The sequence below is a fragment of the Zosterops lateralis genome (genome assembly GCF_965231275.1).
Source record: "Zosterops lateralis genome assembly, chromosome: 3".
Taxonomy (NCBI): Eukaryota; Metazoa; Chordata; class Aves; order Passeriformes; family Zosteropidae; genus Zosterops; species Zosterops lateralis.
The window spans coordinates 67,800,930-67,816,063 of record NC_139764.1 but is presented as its reverse complement, the minus strand read 5'-3'; the positions used below and the strand labels follow the sequence as shown (position 1 = coordinate 67,816,063).

Below are 15,134 nucleotides of genomic sequence, written 5' to 3'. Positions count from 1 at the left end.
GTCCTGTTACTCAAAGCCAGATCAGGACTTCTGAGAAGTTTACTGTGTAACAAAATGCCTTTGAGAAAATCCCTGGCTTTCAGAACACAGCATCAGAGGACTTTATACTTCCTGTTACTCTGCCCCATGCTTTGTATAGTCTATGCTCATCAGATGAAATTCTTCTATAGTTGCAACATCAATTTTGAGAATAGTCACAAACTTAGGACCAGGTTTAAAGTCTAGGGAAGCTTTATTGGAGGCAATAATAGTTTTGATAAAGATTTAATGGCTGCAATGTTCCTACTGTTAAAAATCCCAAAGCTATCAACACATTTCACAACTTGAAATCTAATGTTAATCAGATGAAAAGACATACTCACACCTTCAATTCTGAACAAAACTTTCTGTAAGACTGAAGTACTTCTTGCATACTGAAGCCTAGACACACACTGTAGGAGGACTGTACCCAAAAGGCTGCATTGTTCTACAATCTCAGCATATGGGTACCTGTCAGAAAAACCCAATACCATACTGTCATTATTATACTGACATTTTAGCCACTTGCATTTTAATGAAATCACTCTCAGAAACAATGTAAAGCACTTGGAAATTAATGAAATAGCTGTCCAGTTTTAATGATAGTAAACAGGACAACTTTATCTCACCCTATTAAGGAGTGAGATATCAAAAGACTATGCATTTTCTGCAGAATAAAAACATGCAAGTGAGCAGATACTACAAAGCACCTAATGCAGAGTAAATCCACACCCTAAACTACCTTGCTGTAACTTGTTCATGTAGTCATACCCTCTGCATTAGTTTAAGGTTTTCAACTAAATTAAAATTACCGAAATATTAAGAAAGGGTTCCACATCATGTGCACCAAGAAAAACAGCTGTATAGTTTAAAATGCTGCTGCCTCTAACAGTCCATGCTGTCTTGGCTGGAAGTAATCACCCAGGCAGCAGATGGCTGGAGTGGATGGGCTCCAGTCCACTTTCAGTACCTCAAAGGCAGCCCTGGGTCCATGGGCTGGGTCAGACACAGTGGAGAACCACCCTCACATCACTGAGTGCACAGTACCCAGCACTGCCCCCAGTGCTGCAGAGGGTTGGGCAGGGACACCACTGCCTCACACTGACACAGCTGGACTCAGCACAGACCACTTTCAGAACAGCCACACAGGTACTTTTCAGACCACTCAGAAGAGCCACAGCAAAAGCTAAACACAGTTTAGTTAATATATTTCAACATTTTATGCATTTTCTTGAGTGTCCCCATGTACACCACCTCTGAGAGTAAGGAAATGAGATTAGCCTCTAGTAAGTATTTTTCCAATGAAGCAAACTGTGGGGAACAGCACTTAAGTAAGCTACAAGTTATAAAGGAATATAAAAAGGAATATGAAGTAATATGAATACATATCCCTATAGAGAGGGGAAAAAATAAGAAACAAAACTTCACATTGCAGAAGGAAAAAAAAAAATCTTGAAATGAGAAACTTGATAAGAAAGTTTCTCATCTCATAAGAAATGAGATAAGCTTGATCTAACATTTTTTCACACTTATCAAACCACTTGCAATATACACTCAGGAACGCTTATGGTACATAGAAAAGATTACTTTTAGGTCCCCTGAAAGGTTAACTACTACTGCAAGCTCTTCCCATCACACTACAGAAGCTGACACCAAAGAGCAGCTCCCCACCAGAGCAAGGAGATGTGCACAGAAACAAGCTTCAAGTAAATCCTGCATCCTAGAAAAGGGAAGCAGCCAGCCAGCAACAGCACAGACATTTGCTGACAGCAAAATTACTAAGAAGCTACTGAAAATGTATTATTTTTTTCAGCTATAACCAAAATTTCAAGCATACACCTTATGCAAAACCTAAATGGGTTTCAATTCTATTTGGTTTAGCTATCAAGAATTCAAATTAAGTTTTACTTGATAAAGAGTTTTAGGGCTGAGACTGGAATTCACACTCTGAATGTCAAGAAACAAACCAAACTTTAAACATCTTATTTAAGAAATTATATTAGCTGAGCTGGCAAATAGCTAATCATACAGTTGAACAGCCACGAAACCAGTTTTCATAGCATTAGAAGTCAGTATCAGGTCATTAAAATGTGACCTACTGGAGTTTGCATTTATTTCATAATTCTAACATTGATAATCCACAACTGTTACATCAAAAGTAACTACATGAAAGGCAAATCAAAGTAAAAATGTACAAGTGCATTTCATGGATTAGAGAAGAATGCAGAACAGAAGATACACTTCTGAACGCTCTCTTTGGCAACAACTTCAGTGTAAGACAAAATGGCTTGAGTAGCTGAAACCCTCATTCCAAGAGGACTTTCAGGAATGCAAAATATTGGCAATGGAATTTTATTTTTCGTGAGTTACATTTGAGAACACCAGCTACACAGAATATTACCATGCTAAATTTTGGGGTTTGGGCTCAATATCTAAACTAGCAAAACAAGCAGATTCAAAATCCTAGTACAACCTGTCTTCATTTTTTAAAGTATTTTATTTTTGTTAGGTAAAATATTTTAACTAAAAAAACCAAAAAACATCCTCAACACACCAGAATTGGTTAAGTAGAAATAAACCAATAGAAAAATAACCTCAACCTATATTCAAAGATTACTATGCCAGTAGGAGCCAAAACATCACAGATGGAGGGCTAGCTTGGGGGTGGGAGGAAGGGGTTGCAGGAAAACAAACAATTCCAACATAAAGAACATTTTTCAGATCCCACCAGCTAACTTAAATAGAATAAAAGGATTTCCACATTTTTCAACTACTTTACATAGTAGCACAGAAAAGTTACTGAATGCTTGAAAGTGCTTCTAACAAGCCACTCAGAGGAAAGCAGGAGGTGAATTGTGCTCTAACACCACTGAGGTGCTGAACAATGTGGAATGGGGTCCGTCACAACAACTGTCATATTCACATGGGCTTTAGCTTCCAGAGGGCAGGAAGGCAACAGAGAACAGCAGCTTAAAAAACCCTGTTAGTACTGAGGTTTGGTATTCAGAAAATTGTGTGTGTTTGACTACTTGCACTATGACAAGTCTTTTTTGTTTTGAAATCTTTGCTGCTTCACTGTTAAAATAGGTGACAGAATATTATAAATATTTTACCAGTGGTCCAGATATCCTGGAGGAACTGTTCCTGTATTAAGTAAAATGTCTTGAAATTTTAACTCCAAGATGGTTTTATGTGAAATTCAGAACCCTCCCCTAAAGACGTATCTGAAGACCTAATGCCCAGTTTCTGAGAGGATCACTTCACATGGTAGGGCCACTTCACAGATCATGCAAAGTATTTCCTTTGTTTTAACTGACATAACTGTGGTATTTGGCCTTAAGAGCTACCTTAAGGCCAGTGACTTCTGAAGCATTAGCCAGAAAACAGAAAGTATGGAGGCTGGAGAAGACAGAGGCCCTGGGATATGCCATCTGGGAAACACCAGCTGATCAGTCATTTTCTGCAGCAGAGCCAGTTTCTTTGACAAAGTTCACACATACATAGTAAAATGAGAAATAAACTAACATCCTTTGCTAGCCACTGCAGCTTCCTGGATCACTAATCAAAGATGCTTAATTGAAATGCAAGACAATCTGCAATGTTACTGTGACTGCTTAGTAGAGCAGTAACAACTACAGCATGTTTGCAAATGAAGAGAAATGCACATGAGAAAGCACAAGATGGCAAGCAACATGGAGAAAAAAAATGCCTTTTTAAATTTTTTTCTTGATTATATGTCTATATTATATAACTAATATTAAATTATTTATATTCACTGATTGTAACCTACTTCTCTTAAGCTTCACTTATTTCTATTACTATAAAACAACATGGTGCCAACCTCTGTAGCCTTATTCAGCAGAGGTAATGAGTCCAAACAGAAATAATCCCATTAATCCACTTGTAGTCAATCCCATTATCCCAAGTGTACTTTCTCCAACAGAAAGAAAAAAAAAAAAGTAGCATACTTTTACAACAGAGAAACTTCTAAAAGGACTTTCTAACATTTGTATTTTTATTTAGAAAGCAAAACTCAATTAACTCACTCCAAATGGTCTGCTGCACCAGTAAGCTTAAATACATCACGTATTTACTGGAAACCTTCTTACGGCAGATGGTACCTAAACTGGGGTTACTAGAAAAGATGACGTTTTCAATCTGTTTATTCTGCGTCAGGAAAAAAACAACAAATAAATTCTAGAATTATTTTAATACTTTCAATTCCTTGTCACCCTTTTTCCATCTCAGGAAAAAAGATAAGAAGTTCACAGGCCATATGTCATCTGTTGACTTTAGCAGCAAAATGCAGCCAGAAGAACATTAAATCAGTCCCTTTGTTTCTTCTGACTCAACTGAATTTATATCCAGTCAAGGTTTTATGAGCATAAGCTTGTTTCAGAACCTGAGGTAAAGCATTTCTCTTCAACTGTAATTATTTTTATTAGTAAAAATTAATCTACAAACATCTTAATACTCTTGCCACAAACCAAAAGGTATGCATTAGTCAGCCATGGAAAAATTGCTGTTTCCATGTACACAACACAGGTAACAGTCTGTCCATCTTCACATACCTTTTAAATCGTGTGAAGATTAGTTTTTACAAATGAAGGACAAAAGTAAAGTTCTGAGTAATGAGAAATGCACCATTTTTAAGAGGTGCCCTCAATATATGCTTAATACTTTTTTTTTAAAAAAAGTATATGCTGATAAAACTCAGTTTGTTAATCAGCACGTAAAATTTATGGTTCATTTATCTATCTAGAGGCACATACAAATACTTGTATAGGCACCTACATACTGCTCTTATTCACCAGTAAATAAAAGAAAATCATATTCTCTTTAACCAAATATAAAAGAGGAAAAATGTGTTGTCCTTTCAGTTAGTAAATTCAAGTCACTTTCTAAAGTCACCAGTGGAGTCTTATTTCTTGAAATATGTGGGGTTAGCTTGCCTTTCCTTTCTTTTGGAAAATCCACAAGCTGGGTATGACCATTCATATGGTTCTCTGACACTAAGGAAAGTGTCCTCCACCCTAAAGAGATCATGCAGAAGAAAAAAAAAAAAATTATTAGGACGCCCAAACCCATCCACAGCTTGGGAAGAATGTGAGTCAGGGGTGCATGTCCATACATATTCCTGCACCCTTCCCATGCACGCACACATATGATGACACAGAATGGTGAGGATTACAATTACAGTGGGTTTTAAAAGTTTAAAGAAACTGGTAGACAGGTTGACTCGATATTTATTTATAGGAGTCATGTGCATGCTCAAATGGGTGCAACAGGGCCAAGAAGCTTTTCAAGCCAGTACAAAATTACTGGTAGAAGGCAGGACCGAACAATTCTACATTCCTACACAGCAGCTGCCTGTCAAGAGAGGGATGCATGAACCTGTATCTAAATTTACTTTTGATATCAGCACATAAAAATTCCAGTTTAGAATTGCTAGTAAAAGGGGAATTTCCCACACTCATCTATTTACATTTTATTTTTCAAACCCACAGTTCGCTTGCACAGCAAAATGCAAGTGGGAAATTTAAAAGCCACTTCAGTTCTTCTGCTTTTTCAGTAACTTTTCTAATGATTTACTGGAACATCTTGGGGGGGCACAGGGAAGAAGTAGGGGAAGTAGTTAAGTAGTTAAGTGATATAAACTAGTAATAGTAAGCATTTATCTATCAAAGGCATTGAAATAAAAGCATAAAAGCAGAAGCAAAAAGTGAGTATCCACATAACATAATTTTAAGTTTTCTGGTGCCTTCATACAACATGCAATTATTTTTATTTTTAGAAGAAGAGCATCAAATGACAAAAATAAGTCACCTATACAAGCCATATAATACTATACCAATTTCACAGGACATTAAGCAGTGAGGTATGCAATAGACCCATAAATAGGTAACAGATTGGGAAACAGAGGCAAAGACAAGTTAAGTGAGTTGTGTAACGTGGGAGCAAAGTTTTAGAACAGAGTCCAGGTATAAGTCCATGGTAAGAAACTCCATATGTACATAGTGGCTAGAAAAGGATTACTATGAGAAAATGACATGGGGTTTTCCCTAAAATAAAAGTCAACCAGTCAACTAAAAACCTGAAAGCTGTTGGAGCTTTACCGAATTTAATGTAACTGAATTACTGAAAATTTACGAAAATGTTGCTATTCTACAGAAACATTGTGATGTGTCATTTAAAATACTTATTCTGAATAAACAGAAATACTTTTTAAAACCCCATAAATTATCAGAGTTAAAGGATGAAAATCTATTTAGTTCAATCATTTCTGAATAGGCTGTGCTTTTATGAAGACAGAAGTTGCAGATTCCTACAGAAAGTTATCTGTCTGCCCCCTTCAGTTTGGGCTTTCCCTTTCAGCTTTACTTCTGACAGAAGAAAACCTAGGTTCCAGATGGCTGCAGTTTCCAGAAAACCCTGAGAGACAACAATACTACACTGTCCACTCACACAGTTCCACAAGAGATGCGGAGCAGGACCACTGGAGAAGACAGCCTGCCCTGAGTGCAGCTACGGCCAGCTGGAGACAGACACCACACCACTCTTGGCTCTGCTCAAAATTTACCCTCGGAAAGATACTGGGCTATTACTACACCAGCTGGGTATCCAGGGGACTTGTTAAGATGCCTGAATCCAAGAGCTCACACACCGGATCATCCTAAAGGCTGTGTATAGATATCTACTATACAGGCAGACGTGTGAAGTCAAAATTATGTCAGCCTCAATTGTCTGCTATGTCTTTCCACCAAAAATGTCCAGTTTAGCTCCCCATAAGTTCTGAAGGTGGGAGAAGCACACAGACCCTCCATAATCCACTCCATAAAGAAACAGAAACTGCTTAGCTTAAGCACACAATGAAAATAGCTTCTCCCAACACAGACAACAAAGTGACATAAACTACAGCACACAGATATTATTTTCTCCTCCTTTAAGAGACAAGAAGATGGCAATAAAAAAGCTAGATATAGGAAATCAGTAGTAAAGTCTTCACCACTACTGGATTCCTCCTCCCTCTCCTAAGTGAATTAGTGAAATTAGCAAAAGGTTGATTTGGAGAAAACTAGTTACACTGAGAAAACCCCACATGGACATAGATGTGCCCAGATTAATGTTTATATAATAAAAACACTTCAGCAACTTGGCTCATTTTACAAAGTTACTTTATATGACCATCATAAGCAAGTTTTCTATTTCAGAATCCTTAGAGCAGCCACTTAACTCCCTGGGGAGGGGAAGAAGAAATCTATTTCTCTGGTGAGTTTGATTCCCAATATTCATTATTCAACCAGTCATTTTAATATTAAGCAGTATTCCAAAGAAATGCCCAAGGACATAACTGGAATCTTAAATTAATTTCTCCATATGGATTCTGTGCACTTCAAATATCCCATCGATAACACTTCCCTTCAGGAAAACACATTCTGTTACAAATAGGAAACACTTTTATCAGGTTCTAAAGGATACGGTCTCTACCTGCTTTTGACCTTCATCTAACAGAGGGATTATTAGCATAAGAAAGTGCCCAAATCCTTTCAGTTGCTAACATGAACAGACATTGCAAACACCGCATGAAGATGTCCATTTTTTGACATCATGGCAAACTAAGACCTTTGCTGAACATTCCTGTATAATCTAAATATTTTCCTTCCAGGAGAGGAGGGCAGAAAGATCTCAGAACACTCTGAAATAGTGCACTTCAAGTCCTGCATCTTCTAACTTGCTCTTAACTCAAGGTATGGAGCACTGGTTAGACCCCATTCAAGCCGACAGCCCACAATGTATGTAGAATATTTTAAAAAGCCAAAAGCTTAGTACTCAAAGGTTGTTTCTCCAATATCTATCGCTGTTAACCCCTGGTTCATAATGAAATGCTCCAGCAGCTATCAAAGCCAGCAAACCCTCCCTCCTCTCATGCACGGCTTTCAGGAATGCTGCTATCTTGAAAAGGCAAAATTATAATTTCCCAATGACATGCAATTCAACAGCAAAATCCCACTCAAAATGGGCTCACAGGAGAACAAATGTACAGATTTTCACTGACTTAGGTTAACTCCAAGGTATATAAACTGATGCAATGCTATTCAGAAGAATATCATAAGAAATCAGTAACCCGGTGCTCCTGCCCCATAGTCTATACTTGTTTGAATCTTGCCATAAAGGCTGAATCTTTTTTAACTGAGAGAAATTAATAGCTTAGCTAAAAAAAGTACCTAAAAAGTCATTTAGCACCTTTCAGCGACCCTCAAAACATAAAAGCCAGACTCAAAATAACCTAAATACTACAAAAAAATGAAATCTATGCAACACTAAATTAGTTTCCAATTCCTAGAAGCATGAGTGCAAGTCTATTTGGTGTTTACCTTAATTTCAGCACTCTCCCAAAGTGTTGGGACTTATGTTGGCAGTCTTAAGCTGCTGTAAGTCTTGCATTACAAAGTTATATTGATTTAATCTTTTAAGAACATATGCAGTCCCTCCTAAGAATCAAAATAGTGCATTTTAAAAATAACCATATCTAATGACAGGTGATGCTGGAACGGCCTCTGTTGAGCTTTCTGCCACCACCTCCTGCCTCATGCTGCCTCTGTGCCAGCTCCTGCACACTCAGCTAAATTCCTAGCGAGGTCCCTCCAGGACCTAACCCTGCAGAAAACAAGCTCTGTGGGTGAAAAGGTTTCTGTGACACTTTCTATGGGTTTAACTCCCTGAATGAGCTGACCATGAGCCAGGTGAGTGTCTCCTGCCAGGCCACCAGCATGGGTGTCACTGCCTGGTGGCAGTGAAGAGGAGAATGAGACCGTCTGCTTGTGGTAACAGCACATTAGCTCAGCTCAAGGAAAGGACATGAAATTCAAGTTGGTTCACATTTTTCACCACCTTTATAATCCTGTCATGCACTTTTTAGCTACTGCTGATCTTAGTAATTATTTCACTAAAAAAAAATCTTAGTGATTCTAAGGTTTTTAAGTCATGAATCTGGTATTCCAGCTTCTTGAAAAACCTCTTTGATTTAAGGCAGTAATAAATTAAGATTTAAACTATGTTCTTCAAATACCTCTAAGCAAATACTTAACCTCTCAGGTTTCTGGTTTTTTCACAACATTTATATTATTTCACAACATTAAATAAATTACAGATGTCATTTCCACAGCTCAGGAGAATTTGACTAATATTATGATAAATACTCTTGAAGAATCTAATTTTATTTTTTTAAGCATAACACAACTTTTATGGATTCCACCATCTTTGGTCTACATCCAAATACAGATTAAAAATAGTAAGAACAGAGTTATATTAAACCACGAAAGTACAAGGTGTTTTGATGCAATAAAAACACAATAAATAGAAAATTACATAAAATAGAAAAATACTTTTTCCAGCAGCCGTGAATTCAAACAGCTAAGAGGAAACCACCAGAAAAACCGCTCCCCATCTTAAGACATAGAGGAGCTGGTATTTATGTATTATGCAAGAAACTGATCCCAGTGAAATTGTGCCTGAGGTATCATTCTTAGTAGCAAAAAGTCACAAGCATAAGCATACAAATAAAAATTACAGATAAATAAAATCTTTTGGTTAATCCAGGATTTAAACTAGTCATATTAACCTCTAACTTCAAGTGCAGACACAAGGACACATCCAGAATAACATCATTTTTTTTTCTTACTATGCTCAAGATATAACTATTTGACACACCCGAATTCTTCAGAAATCCAGAAGAAAAATTTAAAAAGGCAAAGGATTCTGATTATGCCTTTAAATCACTAGTGTATCAAAGCAATTCGTAAAATTATTTCCTTTGTCTTACTGAGGCATCCAAGAATCCATCAGTTCACATTTATTTGCAGACCAAGAACACATTAAGACTTCACAAATTACTGTTCTCTCTCCTCAGTTATGCCAACATCATTCAAGCACTATCCTTACAGAACGAAAAAATACAGTCCTCTTTTTCACAATAGCAACCATCTTCTCCCAACATTCCAAAAGAAAAGACAAGGACATTAGACAACAGCTTTGCTGCAAATCATCAGCAATAGATAAGAACCGTAAAGCAGCAGCACTAGTCATGCAAAACACCTGGTGCTGCAGGCTGAAAATAACAACACTACTAAGAAAATTCTCAAGGGTATTTGTTGTTATTATCTTACATACCATCTTGTACTTCCTATCAAAATACCACGTTCATGTATGGCATTTAAGTGTCTATATAATTAACAGTTCCATGAACAGCTATGTCTCCCTTACACAGAGCTGGATATAGACTTTTCAGGTGTTACTTCTCAAGCTGCAGCTAATTACAGCTGACCACTCTGCCAAAGCAGCAGCTGACTCTTTAGGAAAGTAGTAATTGTAACGTGAAAATCACAGTTGTACATGCTTCCTGTTTTTTAGTCATGGCTACTATTCCAAAGGCAAACCACACCTCCCACTCCTCCCCAAATATACTAACATCTGGAATTTAACAGAAAAACTAACGATCAACAACCAAGTAACAAAGTAAAAAAAAAAGATCCATAACAAAAACTGAAACTCACCCTGGCCACTGTTGTTAGGTATTACAACAAAAATTACATAAAATTCAGTTCAGAACATGTTTGTGACTTGTATTCCAGGCCTGCCTTACTTTATACTCATCTATTAAAAAAAAATTTGCTCTAGAACCAAAAATTAATCAAAGTCTCTACATACTATTAAAAACTCAAGAACAGTCTATGTCTCACCAAACTTAATTAGTGACTGTAAGTTTCTAGGCAGCCAGTCCTATTTTGACATACTGGGCAGCTACAAAAAATAACCAAATAAAAGCAGTGACTTTATACACAGATTACCATACCTAAGAGTGTTGTTTGGCATATTAACCATCACATTGTTTCAGGCCAAACATTCTAGTTAGAATGCAAGTGGCAGCACACCCGTATTAGTATTCTTTTCATAAACCATGGTAGCACGTCACGTAATTATGAGGAGCAATGGCACACTTAAAGGGGAACTAAGACAAGGCAACCGGCTGCCCTTGTCATCCACAATCAACTTCAAGAGCTACTTCAGGTCATGAGAAATTTCAAGATGATAACTCTTTTATAGTTCTCTTCCCACGGTCAGAAAAATACCACATGGAAAAGAAATACTCCATGAAAAAACTGCTCTTTCACTAGCTTTTATGCTAACTTGCACGTAAGCCAAACAATGTAAAAGGGTATCAATCACTTTCCTATTTAGATGCCTTTTCAAAGTCATGCGAAAAGTTGCAAGAATGTTCAACCAACATATATCAGCCGTCTCACGTACTGTTCTCGGATATTGATATCTGCAATCCCTTTACCGGATCTGGCATCATTGTCTGAGCTCAGATGACTCAGATAAAAACAATGTGAAAGCAAAGTTTGTTTTCGTGTTTAAAAGTCACAACTGGTCTCCTGCAACAATAACAGGAAGAGCTGTAGGGATCGATACGCAAGATTACAAACAGGGGCTTTTCTTGTCCTACCTAACAACAGTCACGTGGAACTTTCTTAGCCAGGTATCACATGTCACACTTACCAGATCTCTATGAAGCACCCAGTTTGCATGGAGGTAATGGATTCCATCAAGGATCTGGTAGAGTAGGGATTTAACCATAGATCTTGGCAACTGCATGGGCTTTTTATTTGCTTTTGAGGCACGGTGAAACTTGATAATATGCTAGAAATAAAACAAGTAGAAACATAAAGAACGTTAGGTGATAGGTGAGAAGGTTGAGTGTTTTGGGATATTTTAACTACTAACACTAAATAATGGAATGAAATACAAAGTTTGTTGAACTTTGGAATTAAAGTAATAGTGATCCACTCACAATTCTCTTAAATTGTTTTTATTCTCTGAGTTGCTTCAAAGAACAGCTGTGAAGTTTTTGTGAATGTCTAAATACTGGCTACTTACCTCCAGTAAAGGGTCTTAGACATTCTCCTTCCTCCCTCTTCCCCATATGGCATCCTCTTACCCTTGGCAGCTAGAGCAGAACCTTTCAAACCCAAAGTATCTACCAGTAGGAGGACACACTCTATGCTTTCACTTCTCCTCTTCAAAAACACATAGGCTAGCATACTTGCAACTACTATTCCCCCCAAAATCAAAATCCCAGTAGACAGATTAAATAAATGTTTTAATAAATATTTGAAGTGGGGGAAGTTGTAACTCCAAAATCCTCACACCACAACATTTGGGTGAGAACATGTTCAAGCATCTAAAAATTCTATAAGTCTTCTTGCTTCCAAGTTATGGCTGCATACTCCATTGATGATGACAAGCTGGTGGCTCTTGAGTTACACAAGTCAGTCTGCCCACTAGAGGACAAACACTACTTGAAAACATAGAATGCAGTAAAGGATCCCAGTATTAGTTGAAGGAATGAAAAGAAATTTGAAATATTGCTAAGAGATCATTAAATAGTCAGAAACTAATTAATTCTTAGATCAGTGTGGAGATGATGGGTTAGGTTTGGTATTGCTACACTGTACAAGAAGTAAACTGGAATCAGGCCATTCTACCTTTTCGATCCTCAGATAAGATGGGGCTATGCAAGGCACAAACCCAATCTTAATATATGGTCATTCAGCAAATGACTAAATATGTTCATTCAGATGAAAAAAGAAATCTCCTTTTTGAAGGCAATTCAATGAAGCACCTCAAATAACAAAATAGTTTTCAATTCTGTGTCTTTTGAAAGGTGGAAATGATAAAGGTAGTTTGCATTTTTACTGAAAATAATACAAAATGTCAGAGCAGGACTATTAATTACCCAATTTTTTAAATAGGATTTGTCTAGCTCAAGATCTTATCCCTTCCCAGGTTAAAGGGGTAGCCAAAGGCTGTGCTTTAATTAGACCACTGTTCCCTCCTCCACCAGCCCCACTCCCCACCCAGTTTGTCACTACTGTTCCCAATGAAAATGGTAATGAGTTAATGTTTACTCATGGTAAATGCCACCTCTGGCTGTCACAAGAGTGGTTAAGGTGTACTTTAGCCACTGTCAAAACTGTACTTAGCAAAAGTGCAAACAATAGTGTTTAAAGAGAAATAAGAAAGGCAGAAAATGCCAAATAAGTCAAAATAGCCTGCTTACTCACTATCAACAATGTTCCCAGAGAGCCGTCCACTACTAAATGTACAATATTTATGGCTTTGTACTAATAAGCAGTAGAAATTTGCAGGATTGTCAGTTTTTAATATACTCATGAGGATCAATAAACTAGACAACTCTTAGGACCTGATACTTTAATTGTGCAATAACTGTGAAAACTGTAATGAAATGCTTTAAGAGATTATTTCCTTAGAAATTTTCTTCTTCTGATGTCACAAGAAGATTGTGTCTCATAACTTCAACTAGGAGTCCCTAGTACTACGCAATGCTCACCAGATAGTGACCTTCATGTGTAATTACAATATGATTTATAAAGCAGCAATGACAGCATAAACTCACAAATTAGTATATTTATTAATACAGGAGATTAAAAAATACAGAGGAACCAACAGGCAAAGGTCATACCCAGAGACCCATAAATCCAGTCCTGCCCTTTTTTGAGGTGCATGTAATCACTAGAAGGGATTTCTACACTCATCCAAAAACCAACTCCTACCCACACAAAACGTTAGTCCTTAGGCACAGAGAAAATGAAGGAGTCTCATGAGACAGAATGGGACACAATTAACCACATATATGTTGAGGAGGAACAATACATGTGGCTCTGCCTCTGGCTCTGCCTTGAGCTCCTCTGGTACCTCTGGAGGTCAGGAGTGAGAGAGAACCAGGTTGATGCCATTGGATTTCTGTCCCTGCCCTCCCATGTGGCTCCCAGTTAGAAAGGCTAAGGAAACAAGCTCCTTTCTCGAAAGGTTATTGAATTGCAGAAGCAAATTAAAACGGATAGTTTTGCTTGAAGCGAGCAATATCACCGCTATGTAAAATCCAATTTCCTGCAAAAGCAAATAAAACCTGTTGTTGGCAGTTTACTCTATGAAAGTTTATATCCAAAAGATTGCAACCATCACAGTTTAGAGAACTGAACAAAAGCTAAAAATATACTGCAGGGACAAGCAGTATAGGGAACTGAAAAGCTAGATTTGCCCCATGACATTGGAATGAATCCACAGTGTTTGTGACCAAGCCCTACACTGAAAAGTTGTCTAAAAAACCAGTAGTTCATTCAGTTTGTTGTAAGCAACTAGCTATATGAAGAAAGAACAACACCTAACAAACACTAAGCAGGAATTTTAATGGCAGTGTCCATCTAAGAAATAGAAGAGCAAACAGGTGCTGTTGCTGAATATCATCTCTTCCACTGAAGGAAGCAAGCCTAAACTCTCTTTCATTAGTTTATACTTTCAGAAATATATCTATATGGTCCTGCAGCTGATGTGGGAAATTATACAGCAAAATAAATAAACAAAAAAATAGATAGGTAAGAGAATCATATCAGAAAATGACAGGACAGAAGTTTTGGTGACCTGGCAGATCAGGTGTACAGTAAGCATGAAAGCAAAGGATGCTACAGCAGTACAATAATGCTAAAGGAACTTTTTATCTTGAACAATTATGCTGACTGCAGCTGTGGCAGGGAGATGTGCTCCTTCCATGTCAAAATAGTTCATATTTAAGAGTCTAAATCCAAGACCTCACACGTAGAAATGGGTACAGGCATCAGCACAGACCAGGATGCTCTTTATACCTAAGTGTACTATGCAAGTGGAGGAGGGGAAGGAAGTGAGTTACAGCCTGCATTTCCTGTTTCTCAGAAAACTGATCTAACCACTAGGCTTCAAAACTATACTTCTCTCATTCAGTAAATCTTTTTGCTGAATAGCACAAAATTAAGATTGTCCTGTGAGTTGAGAGTATAAATCTGAACCATGACAAGTATGAAGCATGTTCTGCCTCTCTCTAGGAAGCAAGAGGTGCACTTGGACACTGCAGTTTCTTAACCTTTAGGTATTCTCACGTTCTTTGCTGAATCTTGCCCCTAAAGGATAACCATTAAGGACAAAACATGAGGACTTCCACAGTCCAGGCAAGTCAGAGGCATGTTTGTAACAAGACCATATGCAGAGGTTCAAAAAGATTC

At 37.5% G+C, this 15,134-nt stretch overlaps 1 protein-coding gene across 3 annotated transcripts in view; it reads right to left on the bottom strand.

Moving 5' to 3' along the window:
* CDK19 (cyclin dependent kinase 19) overlaps positions 1-15,134 on the bottom strand; it is a 118,665-nt gene that overhangs the window by 51,367 nt on the left and 52,164 nt on the right. For all 3 annotated transcript variants that reach the window (XM_083857488.1, XM_083857487.1, XM_083857489.1), the window contains exon 4: positions 11,578-11,718. In XM_083857488.1, the coding sequence (XP_083713614.1) occupies positions 11,578-11,718 (141 nt within the window). The remainder of the gene's footprint in view (positions 1-11,577; positions 11,719-15,134) is intronic.